At 42.0% G+C, this 18,758-nt stretch overlaps 2 protein-coding genes across 5 annotated transcripts in view; one reads left to right on the top strand and one right to left on the bottom strand.

The window, feature by feature from the left end:
• Positions 1 to 309: 309 nt before the first annotated feature.
• rpl5b (ribosomal protein L5b) lies at positions 310 to 4,672 on the bottom strand. Its single transcript, XM_083671719.1, has 8 exons — positions 4,598 to 4,672; positions 4,053 to 4,122; positions 3,807 to 3,922; positions 3,314 to 3,448; positions 2,411 to 2,613; positions 1,865 to 2,042; positions 999 to 1,087; positions 310 to 481 (listed from the first exon to the last, which is right to left on the bottom strand). The coding sequence occupies exons 1-8, from the start codon at positions 4,598 to 4,600 to the stop codon at positions 379 to 381; spliced, it is 897 nt and encodes a 298-aa protein (XP_083527845.1). The 5' UTR covers positions 4,601 to 4,672; the 3' UTR covers positions 310 to 378.
• Positions 4,673 to 5,500: 828 nt separating this feature from the next.
• The window catches only part of evi5b (ecotropic viral integration site 5b), a 31,563-nt gene continuing 18,305 nt past the window's right edge, over positions 5,501 to 18,758 (top strand). For 2 of the 4 annotated variants that reach the window (XM_083671885.1, XM_083671882.1), the window contains exons 1-3: positions 5,501 to 5,582; positions 13,462 to 13,694; positions 18,359 to 18,548. In XM_083671885.1, the coding sequence (XP_083528011.1) occupies positions 5,580 to 5,582; positions 13,462 to 13,694; positions 18,359 to 18,548 (426 nt within the window). In that variant the 5' untranslated portion in view covers positions 5,501 to 5,579. Of the gene's footprint in view, positions 5,583 to 6,314; positions 6,477 to 12,547; positions 12,600 to 13,461; positions 13,695 to 18,358; positions 18,549 to 18,758 lie in introns of those variants that run through there. The other 2 variants (XM_083671884.1, XM_083671883.1) reach the window with 2 other exon arrangements.

Below are 18,758 nucleotides of genomic sequence, written 5' to 3'. Positions count from 1 at the left end.
CCAAGACTGCCATCAAGTGGTGAATATATAAAATTGCTAAGTTGGGGCCTATTCATTTGGTTACCATGACCAGTCATGTTCTGTATAACCCTGTCAACCATGCATGACATTTCCTTGTGATAACTGTTTTAGTTACTTCTGTACTTCAAAATTCATGAAAGGCATCAACATGGGAATACCAGAAAGCTCCTATGGGAAGACCGAGTATGCCATTTTGTCATCCATGGGAAACTAAGAGACCAGCTAACAGCAGTAAGTGATGCAAGCATGTACTGAAGTACTGTAAAATGTAAATACGCAGTCACAGAGTCTTTTCCAATAGATTTATTAGAACAAAGCATTTTCTCTCCATCATTAGGAACGGTGAAGGCCACCACTTTAGCTGTCTGCAGCCTCTTGTTCCTGGGCCCGGAGATAGCTGGCCTTCTTCTGGGCAACACGGTCTTTCCTTTGGGCAAGGGAGAGCTTGGCACGGTTCCACCTGTAACAGCAAACAAGGGCTATGAATTTCAGCAAACAGCTTTATCATACTGAGGGCAACATGACTACCATGTTTAAGATGAATAATTGTTACGGTAAATCCAAATGATCACCTACTCTTCCGACAAACTGCAATTTTGTAATAGCATGAAGACCAACCAAATTTTGTGTGTACAGGTCTCAGATATAGTGTGGTTGCGTTATACATCAGGCTTTCAGCGTGGTGCATGATTTCTCTTCATAGACCAAGTACTCATTTTTTAGTTACCGAGACTACTAACATGCCTACGGACTACCTATTAAACCCAACTGCTCAATATCATGGAAGATTATGCACAATTCTAATCAGTAGTGGTACAGTTTAGTAAAAAAGTTGAATAATTGTTACAGTAAATCCAAATGATCACCTACTCGCCTCCAGCTGGAATCCATAGCGCAATTTTGTAATAGCATGAAGACCGACCAGGCAGAAAACACTGCTGCCCAAATAGGAATGAGAAACGTTCTCATCAACTTACCTCTTCTTCTTCACTTCTTTCTTGGGCTTCTTTTCGTGGACTGGGTTCTCACGAATGGAAGCATGAGCCTTTCTGTACATTTCCTCAACCTGTGGGACACAGTGAAGCAAAGGAATTGGTTTAATATTACCAGCAAATAAAATGTCCTAATCTCAATTTAAATATTCTCATTGCAAACTCCTCAGGCTACAGCATACATGGGTGACACCTGTCCACCACAGTCCTAGAAGTATATACAATTATAATAACAGTTTAAAAAAAACAGATTGCTCTGAATCAAGGCGTGAACACCGGAGATTATTCTGGAAAGAATAGTGGCCAAATCCAGGCCTGGAGATATTTTACACCCCTTCCCCACCTAACTATCAAACTAATATGAAAAGTGGGGGCTTTAGGTTGCTGCCATTTTTGCATCTTATCAAAGTGAAAGAATAATTTGATGGAAATGAACATGCAGTGTTCCAAGACAAACAAGTCAATCCCATTAATAAAACATGTCACCAGCATAGTAAGGAAATCATAACACTCCTCCCTTTGGTGCACTTCTAAGCAAGTACAAATTTTGTGTGTACAGGTCTCAGATATATTGTGGTTGCGTTATACATCAGGCTTTCAGCGTGGTGCATGATTTCTCTTCATAGACCAAGTACTCATTTTTTTGTTACCGAGACTACTAACATGCCTACGGACTACCTATTAAAACCAACTGCTCAATATCATAAAGATTATGCACAATTCTAATCAGTAGTGGAAAACTGTATATGAGAGAGAGAGAATCTAGAGCAGTGTGGCCACTGCATGAACGTGTATTGTAAACCTTAGGGAGGGGAGTGGGTTCAGGTCAGTGAGAGACAGGAGGGACTTGCCGTGTCAGGGGCAACGCCGTTCTTGATGAAGCGGGAGAATTGCTTCTTGTAAGCGTCCTCGTCCTCCTCCATCAGGTAGCTCATGTACTCTGACACGTTGACGCCCATGATGTGCTTGCGGTGGACCTCAGCGTTGAACTCTTTGCTCTCAGCATCATAACCAGGGAAACGCTTAGTGCTGGAAAGGGCAGCAAAAAATGTGTCAGATGTAAAACATCGAAATCACACTTTCCAAACATCAATGTAAAAGAGTGTACATACAGGCATCATTTCATATCATCAATGAGCTTACATGATTGAACACTTGTTATAAAACAGAGCATTCACAACAAGAGCTAATATTCCACTGATGCAAAATAAAACACATGCAAGGGCTAGCATAACAGTTAGGAAATTGACTGCTCTCAGCCCCGTCTTGAAACGAAGGTATACATCAACCAGGCAAATGAAGGACCAACTACAATTTGCTCAGTGTCAAGGGTGTCATCATCAAGCAGTAAACAGCTCCTACAGGACTAGTAAGTTAATGAGGGAGGGAGGCGTTACCTGTGAGGGATAGAGAGGCCTCCGTCCACAGCCCCCTTCAGGGCTCCAAATACCTTGTTGCCTGTGGTGGTTCTGGCCAGCCCTGCATCCAGGTAGCAGGTGAATGCTCCTGGCTGACCATCAATGCTCTCTACATTGAACTCATCACCGGTGACTTCCACCTGGCCCTCGTACACCTTGTCCAAGCCAAACTTGTTCAACAGCTGGAGAGAAAGAGAGACACTGTCATTTACCTCTAATGAATTGTGATTTATGAAAATTGTGACTTGCCACATCAACAAATGAGTTGGCCAACAATAGAAACAATCAACCATGCTTGTGCATCAACTCCTTTTCAATACAACTGTTGCAATGACCATAAATGCAAACACAATGAGCTGGTTTCCTGGACCAATTGTCTCTATTGAATATGCTTGTGTGTGTGCAGGTCTCAGATACTGTGGTAGCGTTATACATCAGGCTTTCAGCGTGGTGCATGATTTCTCTTCACAGACCAAGTACACTTTAAGTGACCAAGACTATATACTTACAGGCTACTAATTGAATCTGTGTATTAGTCCAGAAGGCTTAATCTGAATACTGGAAACCTACCTAATATCTGATGTCAATAAGCTTTTGATTTGACAACCGTAACAACTCAACCCATGATGCACAATAAGACAACCCAATCAGACAGGTCAGGCATTTAGGCTGACACACAATTTGTCGCTCACAATGAGTGTAGAGGTGAAGCAGCCTACAATGCGTAGTTCAGCAACTTCTCCATCTCTGCCCATTATTGTCCAACAAACTTCAAACTTAGGCATGTCCACATATATGGGACCCATAAACTAAAACTCTACGGTGTGATGCAAAACTGAAGCTAGTAAGAGAGCAGGAAAGGACAGCAATAGATCAGCTCACCCTGCGGGCCAGCAGCAGACCAGTGCAGTAGGCTGCGGCGTAGTTTGTCAGTCCAACGGAGATCCCGTACTTGGGAAGCTCGTGGGAGTAGGCTGCACACACAATCATGTCTCCTTCGATCTTGGCATAGGCAATCTGCGGCAAACCAACAATCAGCAATGAGAAAAAACTAAATGCAGAACACAAAATACACAGTGGCTCTGTTCTTCAACCATCACCAACACTGTCAATCACCCATCCCAGACTTTATTTTTTTTTACAGAAAAGTCCAGGTATGGTCATACTCTTGGCTAAATATGGTGATAATGTGTATCAGATGACTGCTCTCAGCCCCGTCTTGAAACGAAGGTTTACATCACCCAGGCAAATGAAGGACCAACTACAATTTGCTCAGTGTTAAGGGTAACATCATCAAGCAGTAAACAGCTCCTACAGGACTATTAAGTTTATGCAGGAGAAAGGATAAAACCACAAGCTCCACATCCATGGTCACCTGGCAGACGATATCCCGGTTGGAGAAGCGGACGATCATCCTGTACTTAGGTGTGTTGTACTTGTTCTTGTCTTGGATGACCAGGCGCTTGCGAGCGAAGAAGTCAGTCTTGCCCTCTAATGAGAATAAAGATGCACAAAATTGCATCTGTTGCACTCTTTTTGTGAATATATGAGAAATTACATGCAATTTCAAAAAGACCCATTAAAACATGGTTGTTTAATAACTGCATGAGCAATCTCTTACCTCTCCTTCTCCTGAACTTCACCTGGTACCTCTTGAAGTATGACTTATTCTTCACCACTTTAACGAAACCCTGTGAGAAGACAGAAGTTGACAGCGGTCAGTCCAAATAGCTATCCACTGTAAACATACAACAAACAGCTCTCTTCAGATTCAACATGCATTAACTGTCATGAAGACTGAGCTTCATAGTCATAAAGATATGCAATGCTACGCACTGGGCCCTACGTGCCATGTACCGACCGTTTGGGAAGCATCGCAACGGTAACTATTGATGACTAAAACCTGAAGGGCACGTTTACAGACAGTGTCCACTCATCATCAATTGTAACAAACAGTTAGGGGGATCTCTGCGGGCGAGAGGAAGCAATGAATTCATGAAGGCAGCCATTAGGCCACGTTTGAGTAGACCCCCGGTCAACACTAGACGGACGGAATCTATCTTCATCCACATACCAACAAAAATATTTTTAAACATGTGATTGCACAGAACACACAATCGATGTCTTATATATGGATGTTGGTACATATTGTGGCAGTTTACTAACCATTTCGCAGTCTTTTCTGTCTCCTGTGCTAGGAGCCTGGAGTAAAAGACTGTGGGTTTGACTCCGCTGCACTGAAAAAGGAAGAAGCAGTTGCGCATGTTCCGTAAATACCGGGGCGCAGGATGGACAGCTGGGATGCCGTAGAATAGGAAAAATGCTAGTCTGCCCTCTATTGTACAGGATGATTTATTACAGTACCACTACCGATACTGCAGTGATGGGAGTAAAAAGTAAAATGAAAGCATAAAGCAAATGTATGTGATTAGGACAAAGAAGGAGGTCTTCATTGACTTACAGTTTTTAGGATTTAAAGGGACAGTCTGGAATTGGTGCATACATTTTTGGAGTGTAAATGAATTATATATAGCCACTGATTCTTGTTTTTTTTTATTTATTTATTTTTTATCTCATGGATGGTCAGTCCATAGGTCTGTCTATGCATTAGGGAGTGGTTATATTTCTAGAGCCTCATCCCTCAGCTGTTTACCAAAAACAGTCCGGGCGGGTGCACTCGGATAAATCAGCTGTAGGCCTTGTGTCATTTACCTGGGACCCGATCCTTTTTACACACACTAACCACTACCTTATTCTCCCATAAAAAGAAATGCTTGTTTATCAGGTTATATTGCAACATTTTCTCTAGGTATAACATTATAGGCAGCACCCCCTCATGAAATATACTCCCTACGTCCTTAGACAAGGGTGTTGTACAGAATCCTGTGACATTGTTATCAAGGGAGGTTTTTCTCTTTTAATTGATGTTAGTTAGGATTAGCCACTACGCAAGTATGGCGTAGGAAAGACGGCTACGTCAGTGATTTGAGAGGATACACAAGGGTGTGTCTAACATAAGAAATATGAGATTTACGTAAGCGCAAAACCAGAAAGGTAGGTTAGATGACCCTAGTTTCATGTGTGAATCAGATAGTCTGCTCATTCATGAACTACAATTAACTTAACATAGAAAGAGCAAACGTGATTTATGGTGAGTTATTATTATTATTATTATTATTATTATTATTATTATTATTATTATTATTATTATTATTATTATTATTGCATGGGTTGAATCTCTGTCAGTCTTTGAGTGAGGCCAGTATGTAGTCCACTCTTAAACTTTACAAGCATTAGCCACATACATTTTTAAGTAACTAAAAATTACTAGGAAAATATACTTTAAATATCACATCAGTTTTCAGCTAGTTCATCATCATAATCATATTTAGTGTGTTTTTATTAGGCAAATTGAACCATATTCTGTTCGATCGTGTTGCCTTCATAGTTATGTTTTGTTGTACAGAGAAAGAGAGTCTGTAATGAGATTCATAGATCCTATAAAAAATAAAGATATGACCTTTTGCCAGCAAACTGATTCATTCTCATAGGTTCAATAACACTCGTTATACAGTACATACATGGGATTCATAGTGTAATTATAATCTCTGCCTAAGTAGAATATTGTACTGTGTAAGTACAAAAAGTAAGAAATACATTATCTTACTTGGAGATAAAATCTTCCAGTAGAGGCAAAATACTGTTACAAACAGTAGATGGCAGTACTGTATCATAACAAGAACATGCTGGCACGCATGCTCTGTACAATAGATGTAAACATTGGGGCTGCCCTTTTGTTGGCAAGAGTGAGACCGTTGTCGTCGCGCAGAAGATTTGTGTGTACACGTATTCGGCTGGATGGGTTGGACCGTGGTCGAGCTGGCTGGTGGTGGAAACTAGTGAGGTCGTTTACAAGCTAGCTACATAACTCGGCTTGAAAATAAATTCCAAAGTCTTTCAATTAAATTTTGCAATATAGTGGAATCGTTCTTTGTGGTCCATGGAAACTTAACATTTGAATCTTTGGATTGAAAACGCTTCCAAGGTAAGCAGGGTTAGCTAGCTGCTACTAGCTTTTTCCTCCTGACCCACCGACTCTCAGTCTTTTGCGAGCCCAGAGAGCTAGCTAGCGGGCAAGCTACATTTCTTCTCCAGTAGTAACCTATTCCTGTCGTTGCCATATTGGCTTCATGTTGCAGTGTCTTGCTAGCTATGTTCATGGAAGCTTGAAAACAATTGCTACTGTAGTACTGTTGTAGTACTAGTATCTAGCTGGCCATCTTGATATGTCAGTGTTTCTCCATGCCACTTTGATAGCTAGGGAATTAGTTCGCTATGTTGCTGTTCTATGCATTATAGTTATGCCCCAGCTTGACTAGACAGCCTGTCTGTTGTTGACACTGCGGCTGTGGAAAGAGACTAGACTCGAGACAGTCCACACAGCCAGCCAGAGACAGCCGGGATTGCAGTAGTTGGCTAGCTACAATTTCACTGTCATCATGGTTAGCGTACATTACAATTTACTTCTTCAAATACGTCCCCTTCTGGTCACTCGACTATCACATTTGTTAAACTTGAATGTTTTCTTAGATGTTGTCACTACAGGTGAAGTCTTCAGATGGGAAAGAGTGGTGTATTGGTGCAAAATGAACGAATGGCATCCACTCTGATTGATTAAACCCTTGTTACATTTAAAGAGAAGATACACTTTGTAGAAAAGCAACATCAATATTATACAAGTTATACAGTGAGTGTTGCCACTAGGCAGGGCCATATACCTATTACTCTTCTTAGCTACTGTTTACTTCATGGATCTACAGCAGTTCAAGGATGCTCTTTATAGATGACTGATTTTTCAGTAATGTGTCTGTAAATTCCACCTTTTCTTTCTGATCCTTGGAGGTACACAGCTGCACTCTTCATGTGCACTACCCTCAACCATAGTTCTCTTATGATAAGGCTACTGAAGATCCCCTTTCATCTTGGCTCCACTTAACTGCTGATCCAGCCATACAGTCATCTGTTGCTATGCTGAGTTAAGTGTATTTCTGTGTATTGGATTCTACTTGCTATGCCCCATGATTGACTCCAGCCTAAAAACGGTTAACTTTGATAACCTCCTATAGGCTAGTCAGGTCAACACTTGGAAACTACCGCCATAGCACTGAATTCCTCAGAGACACACCTGCTTTTGACATTAAGGACATTAGATATTACTTTGTAGTGGAATCACATGCTGGTCCACAGTTTTAGACATGGCTAGATATTCTTGCCATCCTAATCTCTTGCTGTATTTGGACTTGCTGGCTATAAGTAGGGAGTGTGATTTGAGATTGGATCATTCTACTGAGGCTAGAGGATCACTTGTCTATACTCGCCCCTGTCAGACACTTTGGTCTTTGTTCTGACAGAAAACTCCCCTCTCTGTCCTCCTTGAACCAAAAGACTGATGGTGTGCTCCATGTGAATTTCAAAGAGTACTTTATTAGAGCAGCATAACTCTAACCCGATAGAAATCGCGGTTTCATGTTTGCAGAGTTCACGGTCCCATATCCTTATAATTCATTAAGCCAAGCCTTTAATCAATGATAGTCGTTACTCAATGACTAGGCTATTCTCTCATAAAACAGTTGTCATTTTGTTAAAATTATCATAGGAATTATGTTGTAGACCACACAGGGTCCTAACGGTTTCAGCTTGTCTGATAAAGTTGTATTATATTGTGTTGTCTTGAAGAAAAGCCCTCAGGGAGACCATTGAAATTCTCAATGTACACTGCACAACTCTGAGTTGGCCCCTGTGTGTGAACTGAAAGCCCTTTCTTCTCACGCATGAGAGTGTGCCCTTTCTGTAAGCCTTCTTTTCCTATACCCTCATAGCAAATGGAATGTATGTTCTCTGAAGGTGGCCCACATTGAAATTCTGTTTTCTAGTCCCCTGCTGTGTCCAGTCTACTACGGCCTACTGTAGCTCTGATCATGTGGAGAGATTTGTCTGCTGGTGCAATATTCTGTTAAAAATGTCCTTATCCCAAAGTGATTAAATCAAAGCAAACTATCTTTAGAATCTTTCAAATTAGACTAGGCTATATACTGTAGGCTACAAGGTTTACACTTGCCTAACCCCACTCCCTGTTACTAAAAACAGTGACCATGAGCCATAACATATTTTAGTTGCTAGAAATGAATGCAGTGTATGTAGGCCTTATGTAAAAGAGAAAATGCTAGTATTTAGAGATGCACCGATATGATAGTATCGGTATCAGACTGGTATTGGCCTAAAATGCTGGATTGGGAATCAGAGGTAGGGAATTCTACAGTATTTGCTGATCCGATGCCATGACGCAAACTGTCCTTAAAAACTTGCCAAACACATGCGTCGCCGACTGACAGCTGCACAGCTGAGATGACACGCAAGAGTAGTGACAACAATAACTATACGTTGTATGGCATCATTCAGTCATGTTGGATGTGTTTGTTCTTATACAAAGTTATAAAATGGGATCTTTAATTAATAAGTTAACGTGTCCCAGCTTGAGCATGGTGTTTTCTGTTTTTAGATGGACAAGAATGATACCAAGCATAGCACATCCACACACAGAGCTTGTATACAGCTGTTTAAAAAAAGAAAAGAAAATAAGATCAATACCCGGTATCGGCCGATACTCAAAGTTCAGTACTCAGAATCGGTATCAGCAATGAAAAAGTGGTATCGGTGCATCCCTAGTATTGTAAGTAAGTGCTTAGGCCTAGCTTCGTTGTGACTTTAGAACTGGCCTAGGTTTTAGGTTCAGTTTGTCTACTCAGTTGCACTGGGAGACATTGCTCTTGGCTGCTGTGCATGGAGGGTTAGAACAGAGGAAATGCCTCTATCTGAGCCTATGGTGAGTTTCAGTTCCCTGATCTCACTGGTGTTGTTTTGCTGAGGCTTTATTCAGACTACATATTGCGTTGCTTTGGCTTTCATTAGCCATGCTGAATGCGTCTCTGGGGCCCATTCACCCCCTCAGTTCCTTGGCAAACAAAGAAGGAAACTATCACTGCACCCAGGATTTATGGACAACCCTCCCTCTTGGCACAGCTGCTGAGAAAAATGTCTGGATAGGCTACCACCTGTGGAACCAACAACCTTCTACAACAAGGCATACCTATGGCTGCAACTAGGGATTACTCCTTAATATAATAGACAGACAGGCATACAATTGGGAAGCAAATATTAATAATATCTGTGAACGTTATGGTCATATTCATGCACTTTATGTTCTGCTCTCCTACTCAGTTTCATTTGCACAAAAACATCTCCACTAGGCTAGCCTCTATGTTTTTGATAACTGAAGATGGGCTTAGTAGAGGGTAGAGCCAAGGGTGAGGCTGCTGTTTTAGTCTGTATGCTAGACTACCAGTACCCTACATGTGTGCACTCTGCACTGGAGATCTGCTCTAAACCCTGGAACACACTGCTCCTCTTCTTCCCTTTCAGCCTTAATCCCAGATAGTCATCTTTTCTCCTGCCAGTTAGTTCTGCCTGGCATGACACATTGAGGATGTGTCTAAAGAAACCCACCTCATGTCCTCCTCTTGGCTACCAGAAGGAAGGGATGGCTGGCTTGGTTCAATGGTACACCAAGAGCTGGGTATGAAAAATTAAAGTAAAAAATCAGAAACCCCAAATCTTAGCCTCTGAAGTTAAATGTAACATCTGTTGTCTGTAAATGCCATGCATGCTTGAATGCTTCTTGATTCATTGTTTTAGGGACTGAAACTATACATCAGGCTCCATCATTGAGACCTTGCCAGCTGTTTGTAATCTGAGCTAAGCAATTCATTAATTGGTTGAGACTGTGATTTGTGTCAGCCAATCTGTCGCCTGTATAATAGGTGCAATGCCAATGCATTTCCATCCACTGTGTTCAAATTGATCAGTTACTGTATCCCCAAAAGCAGCATACTCTGACTGGGCGGGGCTTAGGCCTAGGGATCGGTCTGAGTGTGTTTAAGTGCTTCTCTACAAGCTCTCTGTATTGATCTGGTGTGGAAGCTGCACTCTGTTTGGAGGGTCCTGGCTCACATGGTATTTGGACAGCTGGACCAGACTACAAATGAAACTGTGCAAGACTGTTTACCCCAGCTTTTGAGGCCTGTGTATGCTGAAGAACCACCTCTTTATTTGATTTCCTACCTCTGTTTTGCTCTGTTTTGCTTGTAAAGTCTGTCTCTTGGCTGACTCAGTTTTGAGGCATTTCACTGAAAACTCACAACACTTTCTCCATTCATTCCATCCATGCTTGTGCTTTTGCTGACATAAGTGTTGTGACCTCACCTAGTTTCCACCAAATATGTTTGCGCTTCTGAGACAGCCAGGTCAGGAATAGGGTGTAGTTTTAAAAAGTGGTGGTGGTCTGGAGTACTTATTTCCTGTTTTTCTGTGTAAGGCAGGATATGTAGTAAAGTTGACAAAGTGCAGTGATTGGTCAGCTAAAATAACACATTCTGTTAACTAGCCTATTTCTAATAGAGGAATGTTATGCTTTCAATGACACACCTTGCAGGCACGTCTCAAATATCAATGTTTGAGGCTGTTCGTGAAAACCCCACCTTGACTTCCTCGGTGGTGGACCGTGGAGAATACTAACTCACTTCATCCCGCATATCAGCGTCAAGTCTGTTGACGCAAGCTTGTCTAAGGGTTATTTCAGAGCAGAGGCTGTTTGGGATTCCCCTGGTTTACACTGGAGAGTGGAAATCCCTCCTGTAGCCTACATGTATGCAGAAACAGATACTAGAAAGTCTATTGCCACATTAAAAAGCAAAGGAGTTTGTTGTGAGCATCTGGGCCCAAACACTCCATACCTTTTTTGTTGTTGTTGTATTTCAGTGAGTGACCAAGTTTGATAATGCAGGGCAACACCTAGAGTGACACAAGGGAGGCAGACAAACCTGATGCTCCATTGATCTATAGCTGGACAGACTCCGGAACACTTAACGAGCATGCTGCTGTTTTTTTTAATTAATAGACTTGCCTTGCAGATGAGAAAGAAAGAAATCAAGCACCCTCATTACGTGAGTGAGCTCCATAACCTCATTAAACTCAGTCAAAATGCATGAGGTATTGGCAAGTGTCAGCCTTCTCAGGATGCAGCAAATTGCCTCTGTGTGAATAATGGAGAATGTCAGGGCAGAAGATGTTGTTAATTTTCTGAACAAGCCGCGACTCTGCCAGTACATGGTAGTATCTGCTCCCATGGGCCTCTCTGAGTGACTGAGGTTAGTCTCTTTCAAACGGGGGTTTCCTTTGTAGAATTCGATGTCACAGCAAATATCCTGAATGAGATGGTAGTGAAAGTGGCTGTTATACAGAGAAGTGTACAGTCAGTGCACTACACTCACCTTGCCTAGCCAACAGTATGTTGCTCAGTTAATTAAGGCCAACAATGAGGCCCACAGCACGAGATGGAAACTTGGAGGTGTGGTATTATTTGCTGTCTGTGTGTGCAGGGAAACAGCTGTCTTTGTTATCATTCCAGTTGTGTAGTAACAGCTGCTGATCTCTCTCACTCTCTTTTAATCTTTCTCTGTCACTTTCACCGTCACTTCCTCTCATAAAAATAATGCATGGACATTGCTGGTAATTAGAGGGAATTGACTTGTCATAGGCAATATTTTAAATTCTAGAGAAATGAAAAACCTGTTGGATGACTAAACCCATACTTCCTCCTGGGGTAAACCGTATCTACATAGCACAACACACTCCTGCTTTTGTATGACATAACTGACGTTGGCTGGTTTTTCTGAGGATCCGTGCTACCAGGTGAATTCCAGAGCGTTTTGCTGACTTCAGCTACTGTAGCTATTAGGGAAGGAACACAGGCCATCAACTCCTGCTACAGGCTGTCTATGAATATCCTCTGCCGAGAACTTTGACCCTGCACGACTCCGTGATCAGCATATGACTAGGCAAAGTGCCCTAGGACGCAGCCGGACGCCAAAGACAAATGCTCTGAAGAAATGATTTGATCTATGTTGTTAGTCTTAGAATTTGTTTTATTTCCACACAGTGTTACTGATATTGGCATTGAGTGTTTGTTTTGTTTTCCATGTACTTTCTTTTTGTTGATAGCCTACTTCTGCATGGAATGTAAAGACTGCATTTGGAATAGCAACGCTCTCAGGTAGGAATTAATGGGAGGATTTCCATGATGTTCGCTATTTGTAGTCTGCTTTCTCCTTGTAACCAGATTCGTGACTGCAGGGTCTCTGGTGAGTTTGTGTTGTAATGTAGGCTAGTCTATTTGTCTAGTGTTGTATTTTGTCCTCTCCCTTATTATTATTATTATTATTATTATTATTATTATTATTATTATTATTATTATTATCAGTTTATTTCAGCAGACATTGTCTTCAAGGCTTCAGTGAAAGAGTCCATCTTTTAACGGCATCGGTATGGCACAGATTTTGGCTGCCAATGCAAGGTGCCTGTGTATTCCTCAGAAATATCATGATGCAGTGCACTCCATTAGATCTCATTGACATTCCCACTAGTAGTGTCCATTTCATTTAGATGGGTGGTGTGATGAATTAGTCTGTTACAGAATACATTCATGAATGACCTACTGATCTACTTGCTTTTCTTGCTTTGTGCTGTATTGAATTCCTTGAAAATTGCTGATGCAGCAGTAACACACTATTACAGTGTTATTACCTCTACTATGCTGTAATTATGCCTTTTAGTAAACTTGCTTCACAATTGATTAAAATTGCTTCCTAACTCAAGTTCGCTGAAGTGAGTCGTGGCTATTTAAACAACTCTGAACCATGAATTACGGTTTCATCTGGCCAATAGACTGCTTTCAAGGCAAAGAAATTGAAAAATATTGAACTAATCCTTTAAACTGTGTTTCTTCCTACAGATCATGTTTATTTATTTTTTTAAATGATGCCACTAAAGGTCCTCCTTCTTGTCTCTCATATTTGTATAATGAGAGAGATTACAGATTATTATACTCAGGTGCTACTCTCCCTCCCTGTCTGCAGGTGGCGACAGACAAGGTTGCAGGAAAGCTGAGTTCTACTCTCTCATGGGTGAAGAACTCAGTGTCACACACGGTCAGTCAGATGGCTAGCCAGGTGGCCACGCCCACATCCCTGCAGACCACCGGCACCTCCTCCTCCACCTCTCTGTCCTCACCCGCCCTCTCCCCATCATCACCTGCCCAGCTCAGCCCCGATGAGGTGGAGCTGCTGGCCAAGCTCGAGGAGCAGAACAGGTAAGCACCTGAGATAGCCATACTCTCACTCAAGTCCTGTCAACATATCAACCTGTCACCACATTTCCTTTCCATGGTTACTGCATCACATTGCACCACATTGTTAGAACAACAGCAAAGCCTTTCATGAGCCCTTGGCGTGGAACTTGTAAAAAGGACCACTTTTTGAATACATCCAGTAGTATGCACCAGTCCCTGGTTTCATCATTAGCTGAAGCTAGGTTCTAGTGTATTGGGAGAGACACCCCCTCCGCAGTCCCTCCTCTCTGTGACTCACTCTGCTTTTAGTAGTCTCAGGGCTCCAATTTGCATGTGCAAAAATGTTTAAAATGGAAGAAAAGTCATCCATCAATTCTAATAGACGCAATGAGAAATAATCCAATGGGATTATTGAATACTGTGTCTAGCATTTCCATGATATGCAAATGCGTTTTTATTAACGTTGTTAAAGACGAGGTACAATCAAATTTCTGCTGTAGAGTTGTAAAGTATTGTTTACTCTGCTCAACACTTTGCACTCACATGCAAATTGGGGCCCTGTGTTGACATGGACAGGTCCTGAGAAGTGCATTTGCAGGGGCTTGTGTTCACAACCCTCTGCCTTTTGCGGACTCAAGTGGATGAGGAGTGGGTGATCTGTCAGAAGTGTCAGATCTGCTACTGTATGCTCATGGGGCTGAGATGACAAGCTGTATGACACATTCTGCAGAGCTGCAGTTAAAAAGCAAATGAGTGAATTCCAGTCTGTTATTGCCTGTAAAACTAAGACTTCCAGTCTACTGAATGGGTTGAAAGCTCTGCCTGTAGTGTTAATGGCCTCCTGAGGGGATTTAGGTCCTGCTGTTAGAAGAGCACCAGTGGATATGATTAGTGAGACCAGGTCTGGCCATGTGAGAAAAGGCTAAAGTGAGAGAGCGATTTGGCTAGGAATGTGCCTTCTGTTCTATTGTTGTTGACATCCCTTTTCTGTCACTTCACACAGACATCATTATCTGTGTGAGGAAATGAAGTGGGGTTAGTTTTTTTTTTTTTTTTTTTTTTTTATATCTGCTTTGGCTTCTGAATACCAATTATTATAGCATAAGAATTGATAGATTGGATTTATTGAATATAAACCTTGATCTAACTGTCTTATCAGCAAACAATATTATTGAAAAATTTGTGGAAAAGCCTCCACTTGTTAAAGGGAGAGATTTGAGAGAATTTGAATTGTGAGGCAAACTTCTCTTTTTCTCTCTGTTGTATCTGGACAGACCTCTGAACACCACCCACACAAAGGGTGGACAGAAGGCATGATTTAAAAGCGTTTAAAGGGTTTGTGGGCCATCTGCCCTTTGACCCCCTGTCTCCACCCCTGTAAGCAGGGCCACAGCTGGGCTCTTTTTCACCAGGCACATGTCCCTGCTACCACACCCTCCATATGACTGACAATGCCCCGTCATCTGCCACATCTCACAAAGGCACTCATGTCATTCCAATTAAGGAAGGCCATTGAGAGCTCTGTCAGGGGTTGGAGGCACAGGACCCATCTTTGAGATGCCCATCTACTACAAGCAGGTGCTGTGAAGATTGTAGATTTTTCTCTCACTTAATGTCCTTCCTTGATTATAACAACAAGTAGCCCTGAGACCTTTAGTTTCCACTAACACTCTCACAGGTGTAGCAGAGAGGGACCAAAGGCAGCAGTCTAAAGGTTGATATTACCCGGTGTTTTGTGTGTGAGTGTTTGGTGAAGGCCTTTGTACTTTGCAGACTAGATAAGAAGTTTGGGTGAGTGTGTGTGTGTGTGTGTGTGTGTGTGTGTGAGGGAGAGACCCACACTCAGTGGTTCAGTCTGTAAGCCAGTCTTGTGGCTTCTACAAAACTACAAAAGGCATGAGGAGGGAGCCATGAGTTTCTCTTGGTAAGCAAAGGAGCTTGATTTCCTCTTTCTAGAATCTCATGGCTTTTTATTGATCAAGAGGCCATAATGAAGGGCAAAGTGTAACTGACATGTGTTTAGCAATATAACAAGCCTGAAAAACTTTTGATAACTTATTTCTCTCTTTTGTCCCTGTCTGGGTACCATATTATTTGAATTATTTTCTGTTATACCATATCTGTAGCGTAACTTGTACTCTTCTTGTTCAGCAGAACGCAATGTGTTTTCTTTGTTGTTTTTACCAGTCTTGTCAGAAAACACTGCGATCCCTGTTTGTCTACTGGTAAATTATTGGCAGAGGAGCAGGAACTAGCCCACATTGTGAATTTGGCTCGTCTTTATGCGTTCAGAGTGAACACTGCATAGATATTTTGTATGTATTTCTGAAGTAAACATACAATTTCTGCCAAACTGACCAATGGAATTTGTTCTGTTGCTGTGTGTTGATTAAGTGTGTTGGTTAAGGTGTCCATTGAAAAATATTAAGTATTGCCTAGTAGCAATTCTGAGAACTGACTGCAAATATCTGCAAAATGAGCGTTTTAGAGAGCTGGAAACAACAAGTTATAATACAGGGGATAATTATTGTATTCCCTACCATCTCCTTGTTGCTGTGATGAATTACAGCACTGCAATAGCCTTTTTAGTTTATAGGCACCCTCATGTTACTGCAGTGCTTTATAGTTGAAAACAAGGCTATGTTTTAGTTAAGCCAGCTGCTATTGCTGTTCTGGTGTTCCCTCAACATGACGCTGTGTCATACATAATGTTTACCTTTCCCAAATGTTGACTGTAACTGTAACTAAAACCCTCTCTGCTCTTGCTGGCCCTGTGTCCAACCCCCTCCCTCCTGACCCAAATTTGGCTGTAACCTAACCCAGTCTGGGAACACTCTCGGTGACGTCACACACTGCTAGCGAGAGGCCCAGGCCCTTGTCTTTTTCCGATATCAGGTTTCTGTGCCTTTTGTGTCCCAGCCATGGGCTCCTCCTCAGAACTATACAGGCTGGGAGGCACATTTTCCCTTCAGACCTGATCCAGGGTCAGTTCACCCTGCCAGAGGCTCCAGTGACTACCTGGCACAGTGATCCAGTACAGGGTCAGCCCTCTGTGAACTGAGACACACTCCTCGAGCCTTTATTCACCATTCACAAACCCACTTTGAGGATGGACCATGCCATTGATTTAGACAACATTGTTTTAGCCTACTTCAGTCATTGCTTTTTTACAGGCAAATGTTTGATGTGATTTCACTATTCTGTAGAGGCCATTCAGGTTTTGTCATTTGGACAAAATAAGTTATTGCAAGTGAAATGGTGCTTAAATAGCCTATGTTTGGACCAGGAAATATACTTGTGGTTTGACAGTGCACACAACTTTAGAAGACATCTAAAGGTTTCATCATCAGAGAATTTGAAAGGTTTATGCCGTTTACAAAAATAGAAGTTTGAATAGTGCCAACCCACCTATTATGTTACCACCCATTTTTTCTTCTTTTGGCTCTACACCAAAAGTTTGGATTTGAAATCAAACATTACTATGAAGTTAAAGTATAGATTCCCAGCTTTTATTTGATTATTTTGCTTGTAAAGGATTGTCAAACAAATACTAAACATGAGTGCTTAATTTGCTAAATCTGTCCCACCACGTTTGGGTACCCTGAAATAGGGGGACTATGGATAAAAAGTGTTGTAATTTCTGAGTGGTGAAACCAAAATGTACACAAATACCTTAAAATAAAAGCTGAGAATCTCCACTTTAAGATCACCGTAATTGTTTGATTTAAAATGCAAACTTTTGGAGTGTAGAAAATGCTTCACTGTCCCATTACTTACGCAGGGCACTGTATTTTTCTATTGGATTTTTGTTGGAGGAAATTGCCACAGATGTAGTCCACCCTGTGGGTGCAGGATTTGTATTGACGCTACAGTACATCCAGAGCTCTTAATGTTTCCCTTCTTGTTGGGGAAGGTGCAGTAGGCTGGTGCAGTAGGTGCAGTAGGTGGCTCAGCTGTGGCTGTCATAGAGCTGTGATGCATCTCACTGGAAATGCTGCCTTCTTAAATGAGCTCTTCCATTTTTAGCACTGCGCTAGACATTTTAATGGCTCTCCTGCCAGCACGATTTGGATTAAGGTTCAGCTTCAGTTATTAGACTGCTTAAAAGTGTGTTTACCCACAGTGTTAAGCCACACTGTTTTATATCAAAGTGTTACACTCACTAACCCGTCAACAGTGTCTAGGAAGTTTGTCTGTTTGCTATTGACACTAGTGAAAGGATTTAGATTGTCCGAAGGTACTGATGTGTTTACTCAATGCTCTCTCACATAAGCAAGGTAAACTTTCTGTGATGTTGGACTTGGGCTGTGTTTCACTTCCCACCATAGAAGGTCATGTTCTCAGACACAGCCTTACTCCCACTGCAGTTCTCATAGGCTTGGGCTTGCAGAATGATGGCATGTTGATTCCTCAACAGAACATATCCCTATGCCTAGTCTGTAATGACAGTGCAGCTGCCACTTCCGGCCTCAGTGTAGCCTCAGCCTCTGTGTTTTTTCCTTCACATGTTTTGCATTTGAAAATGTTGTTTCAAGTTACGTTTGGTAGTGTTACATGAAAGATGCTCCTGCAGTCAGACTGCAGGCTATACTGTAGTGTCATCAGAGTTACTTGGTAATCTGTGTTTGTTGTTGTCATAGGGAAATCATGGTAAAAAGCCTGACTCCCTGTGTTTCCCTATGCAGGTTGCTGGAGACGGACAGTAAGTCTTTGCGGTCCGTAAACGGCTCCCGACGGAACAGTGGCTCTTCTTTGGTGTCCAGCTCCTCAGCCTCCTCCAACCTCTCTCATCTGGAGGAGGACACCTGGATCCTCTGGGGACGCATCGTCAACGAGTGGGAGGACGTGCGCAAAAAGAAGGAGAAGCAGCTGAAGGTAAGACTTAGGCCTAATAATACACTCCTATAAGAGACACAACCAAGTCTCGTGCAGGCTGGCGAGCTGATGCCTGCTTAGAGTGCATTATGAGCTTACTGCAACACTCTAACCTGACTGAGAAAGGATACCAACACCGTTGTGCACATGCAGTATAGCTACTAGCTTTAGGGCCTACACAAAAGTATCTCAGATATTTGTAGGCTAACC

Source organism: Argentina silus (genome assembly GCF_951799395.1).
Source record: "Argentina silus genome assembly, chromosome: 6".
NCBI classification, from domain to species: Eukaryota; Metazoa; Chordata; class Actinopteri; order Argentiniformes; family Argentinidae; genus Argentina; species Argentina silus.
The sequence above is the reverse complement of the archived record's forward strand: the minus strand, read 5'-3'. Positions and strand labels throughout refer to the sequence as shown.

Bases quoted from the DNA above. Each gene is read 5' to 3' on its own strand.
- rpl5b (XM_083671719.1), bottom strand. The intron at 2,614-3,313 runs GTGAGCTGATCT...CTTTCTCTCCAG, and splicing joins GTCTGCTGCTGGCCCGCAGG to CTGTTGAACAAGTTTGGCTT. The intron at 482-998 runs GTAAGTTGATGA...TTGCTGTTACAG, and splicing joins AAAGAAGTGAAGAAGAAGAG to GTGGAACCGTGCCAAGCTCT.